The 27,557-nt window shown below is 38.0% G+C and overlaps 1 protein-coding gene across 11 annotated transcripts in view; it reads left to right on the forward strand.

The window, feature by feature from the left end:
- by (focal adhesion protein tensin) overlaps positions 1–27,557 on the forward strand; it is a 947,366-nt gene that overhangs the window by 665,646 nt on the left and 254,163 nt on the right. For 10 of the 11 annotated variants that reach the window (XM_081744677.1, XM_081744683.1, XM_081744695.1 and 7 more), the window contains one exon: positions 10,837–10,881. In XM_081744677.1, the coding sequence (XP_081600803.1) occupies positions 10,837–10,881 (45 nt within the window). Of the gene's footprint in view, positions 1–8,009; positions 9,351–10,836; positions 10,882–27,557 lie in introns of those variants that run through there. The other variant, XM_081744728.1, reaches the window with a different exon arrangement.

The raw sequence follows: 27,557 nt of genomic DNA on the forward strand, positions 1-27,557 counted from the left end.
TTATTTTAGTTCTTCCTTAGGTTCAGGTCTGGAAACGTTTCTTGTACGTTTCTCGATCTTCAGCTTCCTCTTTTAACTCCCAATATTTTCTCCTATTTTTCAAATCATCGATGAGCTGTGTTCTTCTTCTTCTTCCTATTCCTCGCTTCCCTTCCGTCTTTCCTTTTATGGTGGTGTGAAGAAAACAATTTCTTCGCAAGATGTGTCCAATCCAATTGATCTTCCTACGAAGGATGGTGGGTAGAAGTGCCCTCTTCTCTCTTATCCGTTTCGTTTGTTGTTCTCTCTGTCCATTTTATCTTCCCCATTTTCCTCCAACACCACATTTCGAAGCTCTCCAAATATTTCTTCTCAAACTTTCGTAAAGTCCAAGTCTCTGAACCATACAGTCCAATGCTCCATATATAGCACTTGACCAACTTCTTCTTAAGTCCAATATTGAGCCTGCTAGTTAAGAGAGATATTTTCTTGTTAAGTGCTTCTTTAGCTATGGCACTTCTTGATCTGATCTCTTGGGTGCAGTAAGCGTCTCTTGTCAAAATAATTCCCACATACTTGAAATTATCGACCCTTCAAGTTCTCTTTGTTCTACACTGATCTGTAAGGGCGTGTTTCCATGGGATATTCTCATGACTTTCGACTTTTTGATGTTAATTTCCATTCCATACAGTTTTCCAGTGTCAACTATTTTGTCAATCATCTCCTGTAGTCCTCCTTCGTTTTTAGCTATTATAGTCTTATCATCTGCATACCTGATCTCTCTGCCCTCCAATCTTGAAATCTCCAATTCCCATTAATGCTTCCTTCATTAAACATTCACTGTAAATGTTGAATAATTGGGGCAACATACTACATCCTTGTCTTGACTCCTCTTCCAATCTCCATACTATTGGTTTCTCCTTTATTCAAGCGCATCTTCACTCGTTGTCCTATGTACAGGTTTTAAATGAGTCGTCGATCTCTCCAGTTGACTCTCCCGAGTTGTTTAAGTATTTTCAGAAGTTTCATCCAATTGACCCGGTCGAAGGCTTTTCGCCAGTCTTTGGACCTTAAACTGAAAGATTTCATTTCATTTAGTTTACTTTAGTTTATGCCCTATAAGCTAAGTCTTTTGTTATAGGACATAATCGAAAATGCACAACCAAAAATGTTTGTTGCAAATAAAAGTGTTGTAAGCAAATGAGCAACTAATCATAATGATATATAGTCCGATGAACAACAGGAGGATGTGTGTATTAAGCGCTATTTACTATAATCCATTACAATTACATACGGAAGTTATTAGTCGTTATGACTCTGTTGACACAGTGCTAGTCTCTTTTCGAGGCGTTGAATAGTATTTTTCATACATTGTTATCAACGTCAATAATCGAGTTGTGTTATTTAGGTCGACCTTAACTTATGGTGTAATAGTGTGGACTTCATTTTTTATGTATTAAAAAAATGGCCTCTTCCCACCCTCGCCTAGTTTTCATTTCGTCTAATATTTTATACCTGTCATTACATATAAACATTATGTATGCCATTTTAGGTGAAATTTAATTCTCATTTCATGTAATGATTTTAATCTTCCTGGTGGAACATTTCTCTAAAGAGAAGGTTTATGAATGCAGCTAATTAAAGTATGGTTTTAAAATTTCTGAACTGCTTGGAAACACTTCTGTATAGAGGAATTTTCCCAATTGATTAAATTTTTAGGCTAAATGAGGATAGGGCATATACGGTAAGAATTCTGATTGCGCCTAAAATGTCAGACATTATTTTTATCTGTAAATGACAGGTGATAAAGTATTAGACGAATATTTCATTAGATCTACATCACCTTTTTACTTCTTGCCTAAAGTGATTTTCAAATTTCACAGCTCTGACATTTGATAATTTGATTCACGTTCAACTTATCAAATTTGGTGGATTTGTGCTTTTGTTTCAAATTTGACACATCAAATCTGCAATGAACTTGACGACTGTCAAGTTGAGTCTTTGATTAAAATTCTTTTGATGTTTCAAGTTTGACATTCAAATTTGAATCGAACTTTCGCATTTGCCATGTGAAATTCGTTTCAAAGTAAAATCAAATTTTACTGTGTTGCCCGCGATGATCTTAGTAGTCACGACATTATCAGAACGTAAATCATGTTCTTGAATTTAGATTCAAGTCAATTTACTATTTTATTGGCTGTGACTTGTTGGAAGAAAATGTAACTTATCGCCATTGGATTATTTCCTGTGATGTTGTAAAAAGTGTAAAATCTGAAGTGGCGAATAACAAATCACCAATGAAGTGAAAGATGAATTTGACGAAATAGAGCAGATATGTATATATATATCTACCGTGCAAAATCTCGAGAAGAAATCATTGTAACATTGTACTAATAGAGCTGTGGTGATCACTTGACCAATATTACAGAAAATACGTACAATTTTGAAAACGTTAAATGAAAATTACTTAAAAATTAAATTTTAAAAATTAAAGCATGTACTGACTTCATGCCAGTATTATAATAAAAGATTTGATTGGGTATGTTTTAGTACAAGTTTTACCTTAGTGTGTGGCGTGTTATGGACTTTGTTGTTATTGACTACAAATGACGTATTTTCTGGGTACACAAACATTTGGGGTTTGTTGATTTTTCTTGAAAATTACGCATCACAATTTGTCTTTACGCGCCTGTTTTTTTTTTTCAACTCATTGAGATCTACCGAGTGATATATTTCTCATCTTTAGGTTCTTTTTCATTGTAGCCTACGCTAATGCTATTTAGAATTTTTGATACATAATTAAAGTAGATTTGAATCCGTTGTGTTTGTAAATGATCAATATACAGCACAATAGCGAGATGGTACAAATTAAAAACAAAACTGTAGTTGACAGTAAAAAGGATCACGCACTAGAAATTTCAATTTTGTCCGGTAGATGTTAATGGCTGGAAGATGTTTGCTACCATCCAGCGGCGAGATATGTAACTTCTACTTCCTTTATAAAAATAGAATTCAAAGATTCGGTTTCATTCAATGAGTTTATCATGTTGAATAACGGATATACGTAAGTCGCTGTTACTCGTTAGGATCCGTTGTTAACGGATTGCCTCCATTAAGGGTCTTCACTACAGCAAAATTAAATAACCGCTAATTTTAGAGTTTTTCTGTACTATCTTCAAAACAAATAAAAATATTCGAAAAGCACAAACGTAGTGAACTAGACAATACGATTTTGCATGTGATACCGTTATTACAACTCATCTATCTGCTTTCGATTTACAACTGTAGATAGATTTAGAATTTTTTGTGGGTTCTGTAAATAGCGGCATAGCGGAAGCAGGTAGGCGAATTGTGGTAAAGGTGTCACATGCAAAATGGTATTGTCTAGTTCACTACGTTTCTACATTTCGAATATTTTTATTTGTTTTGAAGGTATTACAGAAAAACTGTAAATTTAGCGGTAGTTTAATTTCGCTGTAGTGAAGGCCCTTAACGAAATCGGTCGAAGAAATCATTCTAGCTATCGATTATTTGCTTTCTTTCAATAGTTATCGTGTAGAGTAACGGACATACGTAAGTCGCCGTTACTCGTTAAGATCCGTCATTAACGGATTGACTCAATTAACGAAGTCGGTCCAGACAATTGTTCTAGCTGTCGATTGCTCGCTTACATTCAACGGTTATCGTATAAAGTAATGGAAATACGTAAGTCGCCGTTACCCGTTAAGATCCGTCGTTAACGGATTGTCTGCATTAACAAAGTCGGCCCAGACAATCGTTGTAGCTATCTATTGGTCGCATTCTTTCAATAGTTATCGTGTGGAGTAACGGGTGTACTTAAGTCATCGTTACCTGTTAAGATATTAATAGATTGAATCCGCTAATGAATTTGTCCGAGGTAACCCATTACCAAAAAGGAATTTAGGAATTCATTTCCGTTCAGGAGTTGTCTTGTGGCGTAACGGACGTAGTAACATTATCGTAAGTCCCCCTTACGTGTTCATAATAAAATAAAATAAAACATAATGAAATCGTAATGTTATTGTTTAATCATCATCTGTGGCCGTTGTAGATTTAGATATAATTCCTGTTATTCTGTGTTCTCACACTCCGTCCTCGATATGTACAATCCAGAACGATTACATTATTCATCCCCTCATCTCCGCTACATTATTGATCCGGTTAACAAATATTTTGATTAAATGTTTATTTTGTCTTCCATGACCTATACTTTTGCTCAGTTTAGTTTGACTTTTAAGAATAAATTATGTGGTATGCGTACCTATGCTGAGTGGTATGCATCATACTTATCTACTATAATGTACAGTGTTTCCATAAGATATTTCCCAACGAATTTCTTCTTTGCTAACAGCTATGTACGGGATCTTTCAGAAAAAAAAAAAAACTTCCAAGTGGTTATAAATCTGAAACGGCTGGAAAAAAGAATGGTGCGTTCGAATTGTGCGTTCTGCTTGTCCCACAGTGCTTGGTATCATGAGACTGTTGGGAACCAGCCGAAAATTTTGAATGTGAAGGTATTGTCATCTCATTTGTCATTGAAATATGTAGAAACGAACAAACAACTTTCGTAAATAGAAGTTATTCGTGTGGAGTACTATTCACGAAATTGTCAACATTAAAATGACCATAAATGAGTTCTTGCATAGCTATTTTCAATACAATATGGTACAGGTGGAAATACCTCAGTACCAAAGTATAATCCATAACAAAATGCGGACAATCATTGTCTTTTCGCATGGCTCACTGCCAATGGGAGCAATCTTTTTTATTTATTTATTTATGATTTTTACCTCTGGCCGTTTGTGATTTATATAAGTATTGGACATTTTATGTTATTCTTAAATGGTAGCTATTTCATATATTCTTAAAATCATGTATCAGATGACATATCTTGCCATTTGAAAGTTTTGGCTGACCTTTCGGGTCTTCATGATAGGGGGCCCTGTGTGGAAAGCAGAACATTCCATTGGATGCGCATCTAACATGTTACGGTCTTATTTCTCGTTTCATTCTTTCAATAGTAATAATAGCCCTACAATCAGACAAATAATAATAATAATGGGACAAATCGATCCAATTATATCTCACCGTTGAAGAAACACCTTGAAAACTTACAACAAATATATATGTACTAAAGCGAAAATGATCTACGTAAGTAAATTTTCACAATGATTTTGTATTATCTTGTTCTGATTCCTATTAATACCAGCTTCAGAAGACATTTTCACTTCAGTGATACGCTAATCTGCGTAAAACTGAAACTAGCAGTGAAATCTTGTCATTTGAAGCATATTAGTACTTAAAAATGTCTTTTCTTGTATATTATATTATGTGTGTAATTAAAATAATTATAAAAACTAACAAATTTGTAAGTAATGCAATACTAGTAATTCTAAACAGAAGCTTGATATTGTGGACAGATCTGTTGTCTAATCCAGTCTATTAAAACCAGCTGTACTGGAAAATGATTCGGCTGTCATTAGTTCGACTATGTAACACCTGCTTCAAGCGGCAGTAACGAAGTCTGTGGTGGTAACGCTTCATTATTTTGTAAACTACACTGATGTATAGGAATTGTAAATGTGAAATTGCCTTATAAAATTTTACATCTGTAACTGTTATAATTTCTCTTTAAAACAAAAGAAAAATAGAATTTGTTGTATAGTAGGGTCTATATTATCAAATGTAATGACTAAAGAAAAAAATGAAAGCAGGAAAGCCTTAACTATTCGCGCTTGTGCATGCCGCTAAAGCTCGAGATATATTGTATTTCCCGATGGAGTACGCAATTTTTTCGTTATTAGTGCAATACTGCCAGATAGTGACATGTCAATTAAGAGGATCTCTTTGTAGCTAACGCACGTGGTCTCGTGTCCGATTCCCGTTAGGGAGGGGTTATCTTGAATACAAACCCGAATAGTGGTTAGAATTCCTCTTTAAGTGTCAAGCCCTGTTACATGTAGCCTCGGTGCTGAAATGAGATGTTAAACTCTAATTCAATCAGTTAATCAGTGAACGTGGTAGAAAATTTTGGTATTGGGAAATGGCGTGACTACGAATCCAGTTTTTTACCCTGAAAGTGTACATTCATACAGAATATTATACTACTTTTCAATGATATAGTTGTATATTACACAATAGTAAATATTAAATAGTATAGCAACAGGAAGAAATGAGTTTTGTTTTAGATTTTGAAACATGCTAGACTTCCGAACTAGGAAAATCCAATATTAAAATCGGAAGATCTAGTACTTTCTATGCCCATAGACGGATAGGAGGACCTATTATTGGACTCTAAATCAGTCAATATATCTCTCTATCTCTTATCTTGTAGCTTCCGACAAATAGATATTGTCTCAGAGATGGAGTCATTCTATCTGTGATGCAACGAGTCATGAATTTCGTGACCCGGAAGCAGTCAGACTAGAGATCCATCAGACCTGGCTTACCGGAGACGAAACGTCGTCATAGATATGAAGAGTATATGTATGACTGCTAATTGTAATTCTAACAAACACGATTCTCTTCTCTCTCTCTCTCTCTCTCAGCTCACTAAATCTATAATTTTCTTTCTCTCTTGTTGTGCACTTCTCTCAGTAAGAAACCATTGCACTAAAAGATAACTACAAGGTTTATCAGAGTATAAACGTGTGGGAATCATAGAAAAGTAAAGCTACATTTAAGCGAACGAGCGTGTAAACTTGTCGTGTAGAATATGAGAGATGCCGTTTAGCCCAGACAATGTTTTGTTAAATCCTTTTGTGAGTCTGTCTTCAAATCTATATTTTTCAGTATAAAAAAACGAACAAAAACGTAGTTATATTTTAAATAGTCAAAACATGGCACCTTGACTAAGAAATGTAACATCGCGAAACAAATGCATGAATGTTCAAGCTCGGGTGAACGGCGTTCCTGGTTGGCGGATCAGACCGGGTCTGAGAAGCAAGACTTAGTTAGACTCAGGTGACCTTAACGTCATTTTATATGACTTTTTTCATCAATAAGTATGTATAATATGCACAAAATTAGTAAAACAAATTAAAAGAAAACACTACAAGCGTAGGCATGCATTCAGAAAGAGAGAGAAATCATTATTTTATAGATGGGATAAAATATAGTTTAACTCAGAGCAAGTATTATGCGTCCGTTGGTAAAGGGATCTTTTGTCTTTTCCATGCTTGTTTTGATACCTGGAGTATCTGCTTACGATTATTTGAGAGTCAAATATTGGTCCAAAAAATCTTCTTCACATCTAGTGGTCAACACGAAACATCGCCCAGATTTTAGTATAGGCAAACTAATTTTTTAGAACTTCTTTATAGTCCTTTACAGCTGAAATTCAAAATTATTTACCAGTAAGTTCTCGCTTCGGAATCCGCATATTGCGGGCTCCAAACTCACAGTTGGGCATTGATGATATAGGTTTTTGAAGTTCTTCTATTCTCTTCAAGTCCAACGTATCTACGATATATGTATTTAAGCTAAACTCCATATGCCTGTCTTCCTAAAAATAAATACATTTTAAAACAAATCATCTTTTCGTTTCATTTACAGTTTCAATTGTAAACATTTCTTCACAGTTTTCGTAAACTTCTGTTTATCAAAATATATATAAAATAAATAAATTGATTATTAGCGTTGTTTTGACATATTTTTAATTGCCAATCGTTCTTTAATACATTGTTATTCGTATTATGATTTTTTTAGTACAAATTTTTGATTTTACGGAGGAAATTAGAAAAACGTCTTCTGCAGGTGTGTGTAATATTGATTGAAGTAACCAAGTACTAGCTTCCAGTCCCAGTGCACAAACATACAGAAGTGTGTATCTTATATGGAAAGCAAAATTTCATTATCAAGTTTTTTTTTTTTTTTTCGTACAAATATTTTTCAATTTTGATAGTAAATGGGAATTCTGTAGACTGACCTGGCAACTCTGCCAAACTCAGAGCGATCAGGTTTTAGGATCTGTTTAAGAGAAAGAGAGTGTCGCCCTCTAGGATCAGAATCTTTTGTATGGGGTTCGTTCGGAGAGTTAAGAGATGAAGCCCTCTTCTATTTCCCTCCCATTAGACATTTTCTCGGATACTTTTTTTAATACCCTCTGCGAATTATGACGTGTGCAAGTGATAAACAACAAAATGAGACAATGCGTGGAAAAGGGGAAGATCTGGAAAAGGGGGCGTGGCGTGTGCGGCTAATATTGAACGTGGTGGTGTGTTGTGAGATTGCTCCGAAAATTCTACGAGAGTGGAAAAAGAATGTGTAACATTGAATAGTTGTATGAATGTTTCTGTATGTGTGTGTGTGTGTGTATTAACGTACGCATCCAAGTCGTGTTCCTTACTATTATTACGAGTGTTCTAGCGTGTGTTAAGTGCTGACTGAGACTGGTGATTGAAAAAAATATTAACTTCAAGGTTCGAGATGGAAATCATGTGTGAAGATAACAGACAGGCGTTTATTCTCAAGAAATTGTAACGTAAAGGAGTACTTTTTGTATTTCTAGAATGATCATTCATTTCTGCTTGTTTCAATGTTAGCGAAGCCATATAGTAATTCTAATATTATACAATAGAACACTTCGATTTACTTAACGAAGTATATAACATTTTTTTACTTACTTCAGATTAGGCGCTCTTACTTTCACTTGAGAAATGAATATTTCGGTCCATGTTATGAGAAATATCCTTCCAGCCTCTGACTGATTTTCTTTCATTTTTAAAAACTTTTTATATGAAATCAAGATAGCATTCAGTTACTATTTTTAGAATTTTAAAAGAAGTCTGTCTGTCCATCAATCAAGAAATTATATTGTCAATTAATTTTAGGAGAACGTCCTTGAAACGAACTTCATATTTCTTCTTGACTAATCTATAACTGGCATTTAAATCTCTACAATTTAACCTTTGAACGGATCATTTTCTACCCCGTCCAAATTCGACGGCCTATATGTCTTTATTACGAGAAATCCAATACAGTAAAGTCATGTATACTACTATGGCAAGTACAGAAATACTTCAATTTCTTTAGATGATGAAAATTAACCGTTAAATGTTTATAGTTTGGAGTACGTAGCGCAAGATAGCATCCATGGTACTCTATCATAAAAAATATTAAATGTCAAATCCTACGGTCCACAATTATTGAAACCAACGAATTCTCAGAAGACTGTTGTTTATGAAGCGGCTTAATATGATCGTTAAATGAGTAGCGTTATGAGTCGATGGTGCACTTGCAACCGCAAGGTGTTTCCGGCCAAACCGGAACGCCCTCGAATGGACAGAAATATTTTGCACCGTATTGCTTTCACAGTGTGGCACACTGCCTTGCATTTGGAAAAAGAACAGGTGAGATGGTATTCGAATGACTATTCATTATTATAATTTCTTCTCTTTCTTCTTCTTCTTCTTCTTCTTCTTCTTCTTCTTATTATTATTATTATTATTATTATTATTATTATTATTATTATTATTATTAGTAGTAGTAGTAGTAGTAGTAGTAGTAGTAGTAGTAGTAGTTGTTGTTGTTGTAGTAGTAGTAGATTGAAATTTGTAGGTTTACGTCCCACGTATATACACTTTATGCTAAAGGAGACGGATGATTAATGAAACTGAATGATTATTTAAAATGGTGGAATGATAATGTAGGTGGAAACTGGAGATCCCGAGAAAATTCACAGGAACGATATTGTCCACCACAAAATCACATGGTCTGAGATCGAACCCAGGAACCCTCTACCGGAGATGAGGGCTCTGCTATTGAGCCACTGTACCCCTTAGTAGTTGTATTTGTTTTTGTACTTAGTTTTACTCATAAATTTTGAACTTGTTCTCACATTTTCATGGAGTGGTCAAATTATAAAGGATAGTTATTGACTTTTTTTAGTATCGAAGATCAGGTTCGACTTTCGGTAGAACAATATATGACTGGGTCCCATGTTAGCATATCTTAAGTAGTAAGTCTTAAGTTAGTACTGTTAAAATTCAAATATTGCACTGAAATAATTATTCAAAGAATTTATTCGAAAAATCGAAAAACGAGCAACTCAAAAAATAAGCTGGGAGTCCATATTGATGTCCGCCATGTTAGAATCACTTCGATTTTTTGAAATAGGTACAAAAATCATGTTACACATATTTTACGTCTAAAATTTGTAGAGAAAACTTGCTGGAATCAGTTTTGCAAAATCTATTATAAAGTAGTGTTGCTACACAAAGTATAACTTGCGTGAATTTAATATATATTATTTTTTTAAATAAAATAATATTTTAGGAACCTTGCATTGATGAAAACATGTCTTTTATCTTTAAAAAAAAAAACTTTTACACAACTTCTTTAAAGCATCCTGTATCGAAGGATTATTGACGTGTGCTTGTAACTTCCCATGTGATGAAGCCATAAGTAGACAGTTCTTGAATACGTGAAATCCCGGATCATAGTTCTCAATATATTCATCTACTTTAAATTGTTAAAGTCCATAGATCACCTTAAATTACAAGGGAAGAAACCAATCTCCCTACTCTTTTACTACTGGCTTAGTAGCCTCAATATTACTTGCGTATACTGGAACTTCAGGTAAATTTACGACTGTTCACGACTGTGAGTTTGATGAATTGCAAAACGTAGTTACGGAAGGGTACAATTGAGCAAAACACTTAAAAATACGTATGTATCTAATATGTAAAACTTTTCACCCCTACGATTTCATTAAAGACATATTCAAGCATTTTATTTATTTACAAAATGCTTTTCGTTTGGTAGGTTTTTCTTTTGTTTGTGTGTGTGTGTGAGTGATATTGCATATTTTAACTGCTTAATTTTTTTCCCTTCCAGCACAGCAGCGATGGAATAGCCAAAACTCAGCCTCGCAGCAAACAGGTAAGAAAATTACTTATTTTAAAATAGTCTTGTTCGTTTTACATTATCGTGCATGAAACTCCATATTTCATTGTTATCTGTCAATAGTTTATTTGAGTCTGTTCCAGGGATATTGTCAATAAATATTAAAAATGATTGCACTTAATTTTTTTTTAAAAAAAGAAGGAAGTTATAGTATCGAGTACCCTGAGGAAAAAATAATCTTAATTAAAATACAAGCTAGGCAATTAGCAAGTCAAATCTGTTATTTGAATTGCATTCTAATAAGAATAAAAAGAATCCTATTTCAATTAATACTGTATTTTCAGTTAGTTCCCATCTTTTATGTCCTTATTCAAATCCTCAAGAATAGGCAATCTGCATAAATGTCTTGTTGTGTTGGTTGCCTAAGTTGTACTTTTATCTGCAATTACACAGAATTTTCCCTAACAGTCGAACGTGAGAAATACATGTTTTTCGTGTAACTTCTTTAAAAAGAATCTGGTGAGTATGGAATTTTATTCAAACTTACATTACTGCTGCTAATAAATATCAAATACTAGCATCAATTACTCGCTTCGCTGGATTAAAATAAGAAAACATAGTAATATGTTCCGTTAGTCAGTCACTTTTTACTATCACTAAAGCACTCTTTGATTTCGGTCATTTTCGATTATTTTTATATTCCCTTCCCTCTCCATGTTGCGGGACGTGGCATCAGAAGTGTCACTGTTCATCTCAGAGATCTCGAAAACTATAAATTCGACACTGATATTGGTCATCTCAATCATTTTTATATATCCCCCTTCCTCCTCCCCCTCCCCAAGTTGCAGGGCTGAATAGCGATATAAACGGCACCAGAAGTGTCACTGTTCATCTCAGCGACCTGGAAATCTATAATTCGGCACTAATATCGGTCATTTTCTAATATATATATATATATATATATATATATATATATATATATATATATATATATATATATATATATATATATATATATATATACCTTTCCCAAGCTGCGGGACTGAATCTGTATTTAAACAGCATCGGAAGTGTTACTCGTCATCTCAGCTACCCCAAAAACTATAGATTCGACACTAAGATCGGCCATTTTCGATTATTTTAAATGTCTCTTCCCCTCCCCTCCCTTAACTTAAACCGTCAAAGTGATATGACAGAAAACATCTCAGGTTTGAACTTCATCTAGGTTGAAAATTTGATCGAGATCGGTCCGGTACTTCAAGAGTTATTAAGTTTTATTTATTTTTATGTATCTCCCCCTCCCCTCCCCTCCCCTACGTTGCTCTGTCAAAGTAAAATGATAAAAAAATCATCCCAGGCACAAACCTCATCTATGTTCAAAATTTGTTCGAGATTGGTCGTTTGGTTCAAGTGTTATTAATTTTTATTCATTTTTTTTAATTCCCCCTCATCCCCCTCCCCTAAGTTACACCGTCAAAGTGAAATGACAAAAACATTCCTAGGCTCGAACTTCATGAATGTTGAAAATTTGATTTAGATCGCTTGGGTGGTTAAAGAGATTAAGAGTCACAAACATAGTCACTTTCAATTTTATTATATAGATAAAGGCAACCGTTTTGATACACAAAGTATCTCAGACGGCTGAAATCAGTTACGCATAATGCGGACCAGTAGTCTCCAGATGAGGACCCATTATATATATTTTCGTTTTATTTTGACTTGTAGAATAGTGCTCTGTAGTCCGTGGGCGCCACTTTTAGAATACACTAGAATACTCTCTCTCTCTCTCTCTCTCTCTCTCTCTCTCTCTCTCTCTCTCTCTCTCTCTCTCTCTCTCTCTCTCTCTATATATATATATATATATATATATATATATATATATATATATATATATATGTGTGTGTGTGTGTGTGTGTGTGTGTGTATCTGTGTGTGTATCTGTGTGTGTATGCTTGGTTTATGTAATACGTAGTGTGAAATACCACGTCCATTACAAGAATAATAAGCTCAAGATCGCTCGTGCGTGTTGTTGAGACGATCTTACTGAAGAAAGAAAGAAAGACGACTCATTTCTCTGTTGTGTGTGTGTATGGTTCGTGATTTGGCTTCGATTTCCTTGATTTTCTATTGGTTATTCTCCCTCTTTTCTTGATTCGTCACGCCTGCTATTCCATTCCAACACTCATTTGCTACACTAATTCTTGAGATTTCAGGGGCGGCTCACGTGCTCACTGACAGCACAAAAATAAAAGAAATAATGTTTGTGGTGATAGGTTTGGATAGAAAGGGGGGTGTTGGGAGGAGCAAATGCGAAGAAGATAGAATAAGTACGAGAAGAAGTCAGACAGACAGTTGGTAGTTGCTACCTCTCTTTTGATATAGACCTATATGTACGTATGAAATGCTTATTAAGAAGTGCTTATTAAAATCTTATCACCTACATGTGAAGATTTTAGTCATTTACTGTATTTATTACGTTTATTTTTCGTTGTGTCAGTAATTATGTTTGTAAAATTTATGTACAAATATTAGATTATAAAATCTTAAATAGTATTTTGAGTTATTTAACTTTTGTTTTAAAACATAAGTAATTTCAAACTACAGTAGTAGTTGTTCTTTTGGAAATAAAACGTATTTTAGTCTTTGGGTGCCATTGGAGACTATCCTACACCAACTCAATTCAATCAGAAAAGTATGTACTCACATTCAGCTATATCATATCACCCTCCTGCCCCGTTTTCTTAATCTATCTAAAGCACTTTTTTTTTTTCATGGATTTCTCTACTAGAATTCAATTCATTCCACACGTATAAATAAGATGTGTCTATCTACTTTTTTTTTTTTTTAAAAAAAAGTAGTTATACTATCATTCACATATTTAGATGTATGTACTACAAATCTTTTTGTTTTATTTTGTTGAAACAAAAGTAAACATTGTTGATTTTAATATTTTCTAATGAGAAAGGAAGACAAAAACAGAAAGAAAGCGAGAAAAAAAGCACTGCAAATTGAATTGTAGAATACAACATGCGCACTGAATTTCCGGTTTTTGTAGGCAGATTCCGCATCAGATTTGTTAGATCTTGGCGAAATTCCATTTTACTCCATTGATATTCAGTTCATTTTCAACCGAACAGATTGTCTCTTCAACTGTATCCATACTAACCGAATTCTTCGAGGTTCTTCTCTCTCCTATACATATATAACAAGATATATGTCTTTTCATTTCATTTCTTCTATAGAGTACGCGAGGGAAACTGTTTCATTTTCGCAATACATTATTTTATCTCTTTGTCACTTCCTTATTTTCCATTCATGTGGAAAGGGATGCTTTCATGTCCCAATTGAATAGACTTTCTTACCAATATTATAAGCTGCTAGTATTAATTGACCTGTTTTTCGAAAGTTGAGTTTTGGGAAGCAGTTGGAGATATAACTGCTTAAAAGAAGAAAGCAAAAGGCATTCAGGTTTCTACTACTACTTTACAGAAAACGAAACAAAAGATTATTTATTATTATTATTATTATTATTATTATTATTATTATTATTATTATTATTATTATTATTATTATTATTATTATTATTATTATTATTATTATTATTATTATTATTATTATTATTAAACATTCTTTGAATGTAATACATATCTGTGGAAGCTGTAGAAGTGTTGTTTCTCCTGAGTAAACAAAATAATGCATTAACATAAATAAGACAATAATGATTTAAGGATAATGGATTCAATATCCAGAAGTGCATTAAAATAACTAGTGTTGCCCACGAGACGAGACGAGAAATAAAGTTTTTTGTCTCGTCTCGTAAATGTTGTAGAAATCTAGTCCCGATTCGGGAAGAATCTTTTCTCGTCTCGTCTCGATTGCCGGAAAGCTTTTGTGGACGTATCTCGAAAATTTCATCTAGATATTATCCGAATCCTTCCGCTTCACGAGACGAAAGGTCTACGAAGGCGTGATACAATAACATTTTAAACCATATTTATTACTGGTATATATTGTGTTATCACTTGCTTATCATTATATTTGTACAGTTATTTTATAAATTTATAGTTTCTTTTAAAAACTTCGACACTAAAACGAATTTGAAACTTCTTTCGTTTACTTCTCGTCTCGACTGTTATATCATTTTGAAGATGAGAATAGGGATAAAACGATAAATGTATCATCTCATGGATAACACTAAAAATTACAGCTTCTCCTAAGTAGGAAACCACGCTATACCCATGATAAAAACATGTTTTCTGATATTTCAGGTAATAGTATTTTCCCTGAATATTATTACCTGATATTTCAGGTAATAGTATGCCCTGCGCATTCAAAAACTTTTTCACTGCTCGCACTTCAGACGCGGCGGGAACTGGAATAGGAACGCCAATCTTCAATCACTGCCACGACGCTACTGAGAGAATTAGGGAAGATCCGGTGGCATATGCGCCATGTTAGGACCTTACTCTCTCACGTACACGCAGTCGCTTCGCGCAACATAGGTTTCCTAGCTATGGGACGCGTGAGAAGCTTACTTTCCGGATGCGCCTCGTATTAAGACTAATTACAAGTATTCTGTACTCTAGAACCATCTTCTCTTCATTTTTCTCTTTTAAGGGAACCGTCACAATTTGAATATATATATCCAAGGGGGCTATAGAGGCTATAGCCCCCCTTCCCCCATTGACGCTCAGGTATACACTGGATAAAATTGTCTTCAATCCTGTTTACACTGGATAAAGCTGCAAACTATGGATATATATTATAAATCTTTAACTTGGTTTTTCCTTTTCTCCACGTTCAAAAATCTCAATAATACATTTCTAAATATATTCTATTTTTCAACACGAAAAATCGAGTGTAGACAAAATAACTAAGACGGTAGTGAATAACGACTGTTACGCAGAAGTAAGTATGAAGGTCACGTGAGAGTCAATCTAAAACTCAGTCCTATTGCTTATTCAGTGGTTAGGTTGCAAGGAACCAGAAGTGTATGCTATAGACATAAAATTTGGGTTCACATTTACTTCAAAGATATTTGAACCGAGCTGAATGAAATGAACTGAAATCTTTAGCTTAGTTCCGCACAGTTAGAAAGAGATGGACAAAAGAAGAAATGGAATGATCGATAATTTGGCGGAATGAAAATATTGAGAAGTTAGGTTGCCTACAGCTACAAGACAAAAGTTGAATAGAAAAGTGTCGTGAAAGTGAGTCTCATCTCGTCTTGAAAAATGCATCTGTTCCTGTTGGAAGAGCGCTATCTTGTGTCTTAGCGCGTCACGATGAAAATTTTCTCATTTGTTAGCAACCCTAATGGGAAGAAACGGGATAGTTCTGGAAAAGCGGGAGAGAATGGTATACACCTCCTTTTCATCTAAGGATTCCTCGTATTAGAGGTGAGGGCTTTCCACTGAAACATTATGCACACTACGAATAACCTGTGATATGTTTACTCCAAACATTCTCAAATATAAAATCATCGATACCTAATGAGATGCGATTTTTTTCTTAAACATAGAAGTTAGGAATGTTCACGTTTACACGTACACCAATTACCGTAATTTCGTAACATAATAAATTTTCCATTTTTAAATTTTTTTCCTTGTTTATTTTTTTAAAACTAAGAGAAAATGATCGAACTTGTTTCTGTGATAAGCTAAGTGTAACCGAATAAAACAATGTAAAAGCTATGATCACCATTGTGACGAATTGAGCCATCAATCTTAATAGCCAGATAGCTATGTGTCATTCCATGTTATTTGTCTCGGTTGCACTGAATTTAAATTGCCTCATACATCGGGAATACATGCATAAATGAAAAATGTAAATGCAACAAGTAGTGGGTTAAATTTATGTCGCCATGTATCTTGTGTAAAGAGTTTTCTAAACTCGCCAGATATAAATCATAGTTAATTATTATTTACAAAGGAAATATGATAGTCACGCCAGTGTAAATAATTTAGACAAAAAAGTTTTAAAATATATTTTTTTAAAAGAAAACAAGAAAATACGACTGTTTTTTTTTAATACTGTGAGCGTGAAGAAACCGTTGAAGCTTGATTTTGACAAGCAGAACAAAATGGATCATTTAAATTTTAATTATCTGTCTTGCCTTTCGGTGACCCTGACCCATTGCCATCTAGAGTCGAGAAGGTGAAATTTTATAGTTGACACATGAAGGACAGGATGCCAGAAATGTGTATCATGGGTATCACTAGGCCTGCAGAAGGTCAAGATGTTAATCAACAGAAAGCTATAATGTAAGATGAAAAGGGAAGAGTGAATTTGTGTTCTGAAAGAAAACTATCGGCAGAAAAAGAATTATTATTATTATTATTATTATTATTATTATTATTATTATTATTATTATTATTATTATTATTATTATTATTATTATTATTATTATTATTATTATTATTATTATTATTATTATTACTATTAAGTGCAGCGAAAGGTACTATATCGCCCCAAAGAAATGCAACAAATTGCTGACACGTCAACTTTTGAGCTACTTGCCGGACCTTGACTAAATTTTACATGACGGTCAAGCCAATTGGTGGTAAAGTTTATAAAAATAAAATCTGATATTGCTTGAACCACTGAGGAATAATTGCCAAAAAACATATTCTTTTTTAGGAGTCAATGCAATTATATAACATCTAAATGTAGTACAACCATTTTATATATGTATACGTATTTGTCAGTGTTATATAACTTCTAGGGAATAAGATGTTTTAATAGAGGTATATTCTCCGTGCTCGCTGGAAAGCGCAGGGGTCAGAGAGAATGAAACTGAGTGAAGACAGGAAAAGACTGCGAGATGTAGAACGCCGAAATTTCAGAGGGTGGCGAATTTGTAGTCATTGTCCAGTAAGATTCCTTGAAGAAATGCATTGCTATTGTCACTTGAAATATCTTTGGGAAATCCGTATAATGTATTGCAATATGCATACTGTGTGTAATTTTCTCTCATGGATATTCCATTGTATTGAGGCTTAGATAATCAATTTAGTTCAAATTTTTATGTGTAAGTAGCAAGTCATGGTATGCACAACGTGAAAATTAATATTTAAACCTTAAGTTGTGATCGACCTCTACTACTTCCGGTTTTAGTGGAAAAGTTAGGTTGGAATATATTCTTGGTGTACATAATTGATTGCAAAAAAAAAAAAAAGCTTCTTGGTATTTACCACACTACCGTTTTTACTCGAAAGTGGTAACGTTAAAACCGCGTGTGATTGATTTGTACTTCTTCCGGTTCGAACAGAGGGCTTGGTAACGTTAAAACCGCGAGTGGTTGATTTGTTCTTCTTCCGGTTCGAACAGAGGGCTTGGTAACGTTAAAACCGCGGTGGTTGATTTGTTCTTCTTCCGGTTCGAACAGAGGGCTTGGTAACGTTAAAACCGCGAGTGGTTGATTTGTACTTCTTCCGGTTCGAACAGAGGGCTTGATAACATTAAAACCGCGAGTGGTTGATTTGTTCTTTTTCCGGTTCGAACAGAGGGCTTGATAACGTTAAAACCGCGAGTGGTTGATTTGTTCTTTTTCCGGTTCGAACAGAGGGCTTGGTAACATTAAAACCGCGAGTGGTTGATTTGTTCTTCTTCCGGTTCGAACAGAGGGCTTGGTAACGTTAAAACCGCGAGTGGTTGATTTGTTCTTCTTCCGGTTCGAACAGAGGGCTTGGTAACGTTAAAACCGCGAGTGGTTGATTTGTTCTTCTTCCGGTTCGAACAGAGGGCTTGGTAACGTTAAAACCGCGAGTGGTTGATTTGTTCTTCTTCCGGTTCGAACAGAGGGCTTGGTAACGTTAAAACCGCGAGTGGTTGATTTGTTCTTCTTCCGGTTCGAACAGAGGGCTTGGTAACATTAAAACCGCGAGTGGTTGATTTGTTCTTCTTCCGGTTCGAACAGAGGGCTTGGTAACATTAAAACCGCGAGTGGTTGATTTGTTCTTCTTCCGGTTCGAACAGAGGGCTTGGTAACGTTAAAACCGCGAGTGGTTGATTTGTTCTTCTTCCGGTTCGAACAGAGGGCTTGGTAACGTTAAAACCGCGAGTGGTTGATTTGTTCTTCTTCCGGTTCGAACAGAGGGCTTGGTAACGTTAAAACCGCGAGTGGTTGATTTGTTCTTCCGGTTCGAACAGAGGGCTTGGTAACGTTAAAACCGCGAGTGGTTGATTTGTTCTTCTTCCGGTTCGAACAGAGGGCTTGGTAACATTAAAACCGCGAGTGGTTGATTTGTTCTTCTTCCGGTTCGAACAGAGGGCTTGGTAACGTTAAAACCGCGAGTGGTTGATTTGTACTTCTTCCGCTTCGAACAGAGGGCTTGGTAACGTTAAAACCGCGAGTGGTTGATTTGTACTTCTTGCGGTTCGAACAGAGGGCTTGGTAACGTTAAAACCGCGAGTGGTTGGTTTGTTCTTTTTCCGGTTCGAACAGAGGACTTGGTAACATTAAAACCGCGAGTGATTGATTTGTTCTTCTTCCGGTTCGAACAGAGGGCTTGGTAACGTTAAAACCGCGAGTGGTTGATTTGTACTTCTTGCGGTTCGAACAGAGGGCTTGATAACGTTAAAACCGCGAGTGGTTGATTTGTTCTTTTTCCGGTTCGAACAGAGGACTTGGTAACGTTAAAACCGCGAGTGGTTGATTTGTTCTTTTTCCGGTTCGAACAGAGGACTTGGTAACATTAAAACCGCGAGTGGTTGATTTGTACTTCTTGCGGTTCGAACAGAGGACTTGGTAACGTTAAAACCGCGAGTGGTTGATTTGTTCTTCTTCCGGTTCGAACAGAGGACTTGGTAACGTTAAAACCGCGAGTGGTTGATTTGTTCTTCTTCCGGTTCGAACAGAGGGCTTGGTAACGTTAAAACCGCGAGTGGTTGATTTGTACTTCTTGCGGTTCGAACAGAGGGCTTGATAACGTTAAAACCGCGAGTGGTTGATTTGTTCTTCTTCCGGTTCGAACAGAGGGCTTGGTAACGTTAAAACCGCGAGTGGTTGATTTGTTCTTCTTCCGGTTCGAACAGAGGGCTTGGTAACATTAAAACCGCGAGTGGTTGATTTGTTCTTCTTCCGGTTCGAACAGAGGACTTGGTAACGTTAAAACCGCGAGTGGTTGATTTGTACTTCTTCCGCTTCGAACAGAGGGCTTGGTAACGTTAAAACCGCGAGTGGTTGATTTGTACTTCTTGCGGTTCGAACAGAGGGCTTGGTAACGTTAAAACCGCGAGTGGTTGGTTTGTTCTTTTTCCGGTTCGAACAGAGGACTTGGTAACATTAAAACCGCGAGTGATTGATTTGTTCTTCTTCCGGTTCGAACAGAGGGCTTGGTAACGTTAAAACCGCGAGTGGTTGATTTGTACTTCTTGCGGTTCGAACAGAGGGCTTGATAACGTTAAAACCGCGAGTGGTTGATTTGTTCTTTTTCCGGTTCGAACAGAGGACTTGGTAACGTTAAAACCGCGAGTGGTTGATTTGTTCTTTTTCCGGTTCGAACAGAGGACTTGGTAACATTAAAACCGCGAGTGGTTGATTTGTACTTCTTCCGGTTCGAACAGAGGACTTGGTAACATTAAAACCGCGAGTGGTTGATTTGTTCTTCTTCCGGTTCGAACAGAGGGCTTGGTAACGTTAAAACCGCGAGTGGTTGATTTGTTCTTCTTCCGGTTCGAACAGAGGACTTGATAACATTAAAACCGCGAGTGGTTGATTTGTTCTTCTTCCGGTTCGAACAGAGGGCTTGGTAACGTTAAAACCGCGAGTGGTTGATTTGTACTTCTTGCGGTTCGAACAGAGGGCTTGATAACGTTAAAACCGCGAGTGGTTGATTTGTTCTTCTTCCGGTTCGAACAGAGGGCTTGGTAACGTTAAAACCGCGAGTGGTTGATTTGTACTTCTTGCGGTTCGAACAGAGGGCTTGATAACGTTAAAACCGCGAGTGGTTGATTTGTTCTTCTTCCGGTTCGAACAGAGGGCTTGGTAACGTTAAAACCGCGAGTGGTTGATTTGTTCTTCTTCCGGTTCGAACAGAGGGCTTGGTAACGTTAAAACCGCGAGTGGTTGATTTGTACTTCTTCCGCTTCGAACAGAGGGCTTGGTAACGTTAAAACCGCGAGTGGTTGATTTGTTCTTCTTCCGCTTCGAACAGAGGACTTGGTAACATTAAAACCGCGAGTGGTTGATTTGTTCTTCTCCCGGTTCGAACAGAGGGCTTGGTAACGTTAAAACCGCGAGTGGTTGATTTGTTCTTCTTCCGGTTCGAACAGAGGGCTTGGTAACGTTAAAACCGCGAGTGGTTGATTTGTACTTCTTCCGCTTCGAACAGAGGGCTTGGTAACGTTAAAACCGCGAGTGGTTGATTTGTACTTCTTGCGGTTCGAACAGAGGGCTTGGTAACGTTAAAACCGCGAGTGGTTGGTTTGTTCTTTTTCCGGTTCGAACAGAGGACTTGGTAACATTAAAACCGCGAGTGATTGATTTGTTCTTCTTCCGGTTCGAACAGAGGGCTTGGTAACGTTAAAACCGCGAGTGGTTGATTTGTACTTCTTGCGGTTCGAACAGAGGGCTTGATAACGTTAAAACCGCGAGTGGTTGATTTGTTCTTTTTCCGGTTCGAACAGAGGACTTGGTAACGTTAAAACCGCGAGTGGTTGATTTGTTCTTTTTCCGGTTCGAACAGAGGACTTGGTAACATTAAAACCGCGAGTGGTTGATTTGTACTTCTTGCGGTTCGAACAGAGGACTTGGTAACGTTAAAACCGCGAGTGGTTGATTTGTTCTTTTTCCGGTTCGAACAGAGGACTTGGTAACGTTAAAACCGCGAGTGGTTGATTTGTTCTTCTTCCGGTTCGAACAGAGGGCTTGGTAACGTTAAAACCGCGAGTGGTTGATTTGTACTTCTTGCGGTTCGAACAGAGGGCTTGATAACGTTAAAACCGCGAGTGGTTGATTTGTTCTTCTTCCGGTTCGAACAGAGGGCTTGGTAACGTTAAAACCGCGAGTGGTTGATTTGTTCTTCTTCCGGTTCGAACAGAGGGCTTGGTAACATTAAAACCGCGAGTGGTTGATTTGTTCTTCTTCCGGTTCGAACAGAGGACTTGGTAACGTTAAAACCGCGAGTGGTTGATTTGTACTTCTTCCGCTTCGAACAGAGGGCTTGGTAACGTTAAAACCGCGAGTGGTTGATTTGTACTTCTTGCGGTTCGAACAGAGGGCTTGGTAACGTTAAAACCGCGAGTGGTTGGTTTGTTCTTTTTCCGGTTCGAACAGAGGACTTGGTAACATTAAAACCGCGAGTGATTGATTTGTTCTTCTTCCGGTTCGAACAGAGGGCTTGGTAACGTTAAAACCGCGAGTGGTTGATTTGTACTTCTTGCGGTTCGAACAGAGGGCTTGATAACGTTAAAACCGCGAGTGGTTGATTTGTTCTTTTTCCGGTTCGAACAGAGGACTTGGTAACGTTAAAACCGCGAGTGGTTGATTTGTTCTTTTTCCGGTTCGAACAGAGGACTTGGTAACATTAAAACCGCGAGTGGTTGATTTGTACTTCTTCCGGTTCGAACAGAGGACTTGGTAACATTAAAACCGCGAGTGGTTGATTTGTTCTTCTTCCGGTTCGAACAGAGGGCTTGGTAACGTTAAAACCGCGAGTGGTTGATTTGTTCTTCTTCCGGTTCGAACAGAGGACTTGATAACATTAAAACCGCGAGTGGTTGATTTGTTCTTCTTCCGGTTCGAACAGAGGGCTTGGTAACGTTAAAACCGCGAGTGGTTGATTTGTACTTCTTGCGGTTCGAACAGAGGGCTTGATAACGTTAAAACCGCGAGTGGTTGATTTGTTCTTCTTCCGGTTCGAACAGAGGGCTTGGTAACGTTAAAACCGCGAGTGGTTGATTTGTACTTCTTGCGGTTCGAACAGAGGGCTTGATAACGTTAAAACCGCGAGTGGTTGATTTGTTCTTCTTCCGGTTCGAACAGAGGGCTTGGTAACGTTAAAACCGCGAGTGGTTGATTTGTTCTTCTTCCGGTTCGAACAGAGGGCTTGGTAACGTTAAAACCGCGAGTGGTTGATTTGTACTTCTTCCGCTTCGAACAGAGGGCTTGGTAACGTTAAAACCGCGAGTGGTTGATTTGTTCTTCTTCCGCTTCGAACAGAGGACTTGGTAACATTAAAACCGCGAGTGGTTGATTTGTTCTTCTCCCGGTTCGAACAGAGGGCTTGGTAACGTTAAAACCGCGAGTGGTTGATTTGTTCTTCTTCCGGTTCGAACAGAGGGCTTGGTAACGTTAAAACCGCGAGTGGTTGATTTGTACTTCTTCCGCTTCGAACAGAGGGCTTGGTAACGTTAAAACCGCGAGTGGTTGATTTGTACTTCTTGCGGTTCGAACAGAGGGCTTGGTAACGTTAAAACCGCGAGTGGTTGGTTTGTTCTTTTTCCGGTTCGAACAGAGGACTTGGTAACATTAAAACCGCGAGTGATTGATTTGTTCTTCTTCCGGTTCGAACAGAGGGCTTGGTAACGTTAAAACCGCGAGTGGTTGATTTGTACTTCTTGCGGTTCGAACAGAGGGCTTGATAACGTTAAAACCGCGAGTGGTTGATTTGTTCTTTTTCCGGTTCGAACAGAGGACTTGGTAACGTTAAAACCGCGAGTGGTTGATTTGTTCTTTTTCCGGTTCGAACAGAGGACTTGGTAACATTAAAACCGCGAGTGGTTGATTTGTACTTCTTGCGGTTCGAACAGAGGACTTGGTAACGTTAAAACCGCGAGTGGTTGATTTGTTCTTTTTCCGGTTCGAACAGAGGACTTGGTAACGTTAAAACCGCGAGTGGTTGATTTGTTCTTCTTCCGGTTCGAACAGAGGGCTTGGTAACGTTAAAACCGCGAGTGGTTGATTTGTACTTCTTGCGGTTCGAACAGAGGGCTTGATAACGTTAAAACCGCGAGTGGTTGATTTGTTCTTCTTCCGGTTCGAACAGAGGGCTTGGTAACGTTAAAACCGCGAGTGGTTGATTTGTTCTTCTTCCGGTTCGAACAGAGGGCTTGGTAACATTAAAACCGCGAGTGGTTGATTTGTTCTTCTTCCGGTTCGAACAGAGGACTTGGTAACGTTAAAACCGCGAGTGGTTGATTTGTACTTCTTCCGCTTCGAACAGAGGGCTTGGTAACGTTAAAACCGCGAGTGGTTGATTTGTACTTCTTGCGGTTCGAACAGAGGGCTTGGTAACGTTAAAACCGCGAGTGGTTGGTTTGTTCTTTTTCCGGTTCGAACAGAGGACTTGGTAACATTAAAACCGCGAGTGATTGATTTGTTCTTCTTCCGGTTCGAACAGAGGGCTTGGTAACGTTAAAACCGCGAGTGGTTGATTTGTACTTCTTGCGGTTCGAACAGAGGGCTTGATAACGTTAAAACCGCGAGTGGTTGATTTGTTCTTTTTCCGGTTCGAACAGAGGACTTGGTAACGTTAAAACCGCGAGTGGTTGATTTGTTCTTTTTCCGGTTCGAACAGAGGACTTGGTAACATTAAAACCGCGAGTGGTTGATTTGTACTTCTTCCGGTTCGAACAGAGGACTTGGTAACGTTAAAACCGCGAGTGGTTGATTTGTTCTTTTTCCGGTTCGAACAGAGGACTTGGTAACGTTAAAACCGCGAGTGGTTGATTTGTTCTTCTTCCGGTTCGAACAGAGGGCTTGGTAACGTTAAAACCGCGAGTGGTTGATTTGTTCTTCTTCCGGTTCGAACAGAGGACTTGATAACATTAAAACCGCGAGTGGTTGATTTGTTCTTCTTCCGGTTCGAACAGAGGGCTTGGTAACGTTAAAACCGCGAGTGGTTGATTTGTACTTCTTGCGGTTCGAACAGAGGGCTTGATAACGTTAAAACCGCGAGTGGTTGATTTGTTCTTCTTCCGGTTCGAACAGAGGACTTGGTAACGTTAAAACCGCGAGTGGTTGATTTGTTCTTTTTCCGGTTCGAACAGAGGACTTGGTAACGTTAAAACCGCGAGTGGTTGATTTGTTCTTCTTCCGGTTCGAACAGAGGGCTTGGTAACGTTAAAACCGCGAGTGGTTGATTTGTTCTTCTTCCGGTTCGAACAGAGGACTTGATAACATTAAAACCGCGAGTGGTTGATTTGTTCTTCTTCCGGTTCGAACAGAGGGCTTGGTAACGTTAAAACCGCGAGTGGTTGATTTGTACTTCTTGCGGTTCGAACAGAGGGCTTGATAACGTTAAAACCGCGAGTGGTTGATTTGTTCTTTTTCCGGTTCGAACAGAGGACTTGGTAACGTTAAAACCGCGAGTGGTTGATTTGTTCTTTTTCCGGTTCGAACAGAGGACTTGGTAACATTAAAACCGCGAGTGGTTGATTTGTACTTCTTGCGGTTCGAACAGAGGACTTGGTAACGTTAAAACCGCGAGTGGTTGATTTGTTCTTTTTCCGGTTCGAACAGAGGACTTGGTAACGTTAAAACCGCGAGTGGTTGATTTGTTCTTCTTCCGGTTCGAACAGAGGGCTTGGTAACGTTAAAACCGCGAGTGGTTGATTTGTACTTCTTGCGGTTCGAACAGAGGGCTTGATAACGTTAAAACCGCGAGTGGTTGATTTGTTCTTCTTCCGGTTCGAACAGAGGGCTTGGTAACGTTAAAACCGCGAGTGGTTGATTTGTTCTTCTTCCGGTTCGAACAGAGGGCTTGGTAACATTAAAACCGCGAGTGGTTGATTTGTTCTTCTTCCGGTTCGAACAGAGGACTTGGTAACGTTAAAACCGCGAGTGGTTGATTTGTACTTCTTCCGCTTCGAACAGAGGGCTTGGTAACGTTAAAACCGCGAGTGGTTGATTTGTACTTCTTGCGGTTCGAACAGAGGGCTTGGTAACGTTAAAACCGCGAGTGGTTGGTTTGTTCTTTTTCCGGTTCGAACAGAGGACTTGGTAACATTAAAACCGCGAGTGATTGATTTGTTCTTCTTCCGGTTCGAACAGAGGGCTTGGTAACGTTAAAACCGCGAGTGGTTGATTTGTACTTCTTGCGGTTCGAACAGAGGGCTTGATAACGTTAAAACCGCGAGTGGTTGATTTGTTCTTTTTCCGGTTCGAACAGAGGACTTGGTAACGTTAAAACCGCGAGTGGTTGATTTGTTCTTTTTCCGGTTCGAACAGAGGACTTGGTAACATTAAAACCGCGAGTGGTTGATTTGTACTTCTTCCGGTTCGAACAGAGGACTTGGTAACATTAAAACCGCGAGTGGTTGATTTGTTCTTCTTCCGGTTCGAACAGAGGGCTTGGTAACGTTAAAACCGCGAGTGGTTGATTTGTTCTTCTTCCGGTTCGAACAGAGGACTTGATAACATTAAAACCGCGAGTGGTTGATTTGTTCTTCTTCCGGTTCGAACAGAGGGCTTGGTAACGTTAAAACCGCGAGTGGTTGATTTGTACTTCTTGCGGTTCGAACAGAGGGCTTGATAACGTTAAAACCGCGAGTGGTTGATTTGTTCTTCTTCCGGTTCGAACAGAGGGCTTGGTAACGTTAAAACCGCGAGTGGTTGATTTGTACTTCTTGCGGTTCGAACAGAGGGCTTGGTAACGTTAAAACCGCGAGTGGTTGATTTGTTCTTCTTCCGGTTCGAACAGAGGGCTTGGTAACGTTAAAACCGCGAGTGGTTGATTTGTTCTTCTTCCGCTTCGAACAGAGGGCTTGGTAACGTTAAAACCGCGAGTGGTTGATTTGTACTTCTTCCGCTTCGAACAGAGGGCTTGGTAACGTTAAAACCGCGAGTGGTTGATTTGTTCTTCTTCCGCTTCGAACAGAGGACTTGGTAACATTAAAACCGCGAGTGGTTGATTTGTTCTTCTCCCGGTTCGAACAGAGGGCTTGGTAACGTTAAAACCGCGAGTGGTTGATTTGTACTTCTTGCGGTTCGAACAGAGGGCTTGATAACGTTAAAACCGCGAGTGGTTGATTTGTTCTTCTTCCGGTTCGAACAGAGGGCTTGGTAACGTTAAAACCGCGAGTGGTTGATTTGTTCTTCTTCCGGTTCGAACAGAGGGCTTGGTAACATTAAAACCGCGAGTGGTTGATTTGTTCTTCTTCCGGTTCGAACAGAGGGCTTGGTAACGTTAAAACCGCGAGTGGTTGATTTGTACTTCTTCCGCTTCGAACAGAGGGCTTGGTAACGTTAAAACCGCGAGTGGTTGATTTGTACTTCTTGCGGTTCGAACAGAGGGCTTGGTAACGTTAAAACCGCGAGTGGTTGATTTGTTCTTCTTTCGGTTCGAACAGAGGGCTTGGTAACGTTAAAACCGTGAGTGGTTGATTTGTACTTCTTGCGGTTCGAACAGAGGGCTTGATAACGTTAAAACCGCGAGTGGTTGATTTGTTCTTCTTCCGGTTCGAACAGAGGGCTTGGTAACGTTAAAACCGCGAGTGGTTGATTTGTTCTTCTTCCGGTTCGAACAGAGGGCTTGGTAACATTAAAACCGCGAGTGGTTGATTTGTTCTTCTTCCGGTTCGAACAGAGGGCTTGGTAACGTTAAAACCGCGAGTGGTTGATTTGTACTTCTTCCGCTTCGAACAGAGGGCTTGGTAACGTTAAAACCGCGAGTGGTTGATTTGTACTTCTTGCGGTTCGAACAGAGGGCTTGGTAACGTTAAAACCGCGAGTGGTTGGTTTGTTCTTTTTCCGGTTCGAACAGAGGACT

Source organism: Thermobia domestica, chromosome 2, assembly GCF_964235325.1.
Source record: "Thermobia domestica chromosome 2, izTheDome1.hap1.1, whole genome shotgun sequence".
In the NCBI taxonomy this organism is placed as follows: Eukaryota; Metazoa; Arthropoda; class Insecta; order Zygentoma; family Lepismatidae; genus Thermobia; species Thermobia domestica.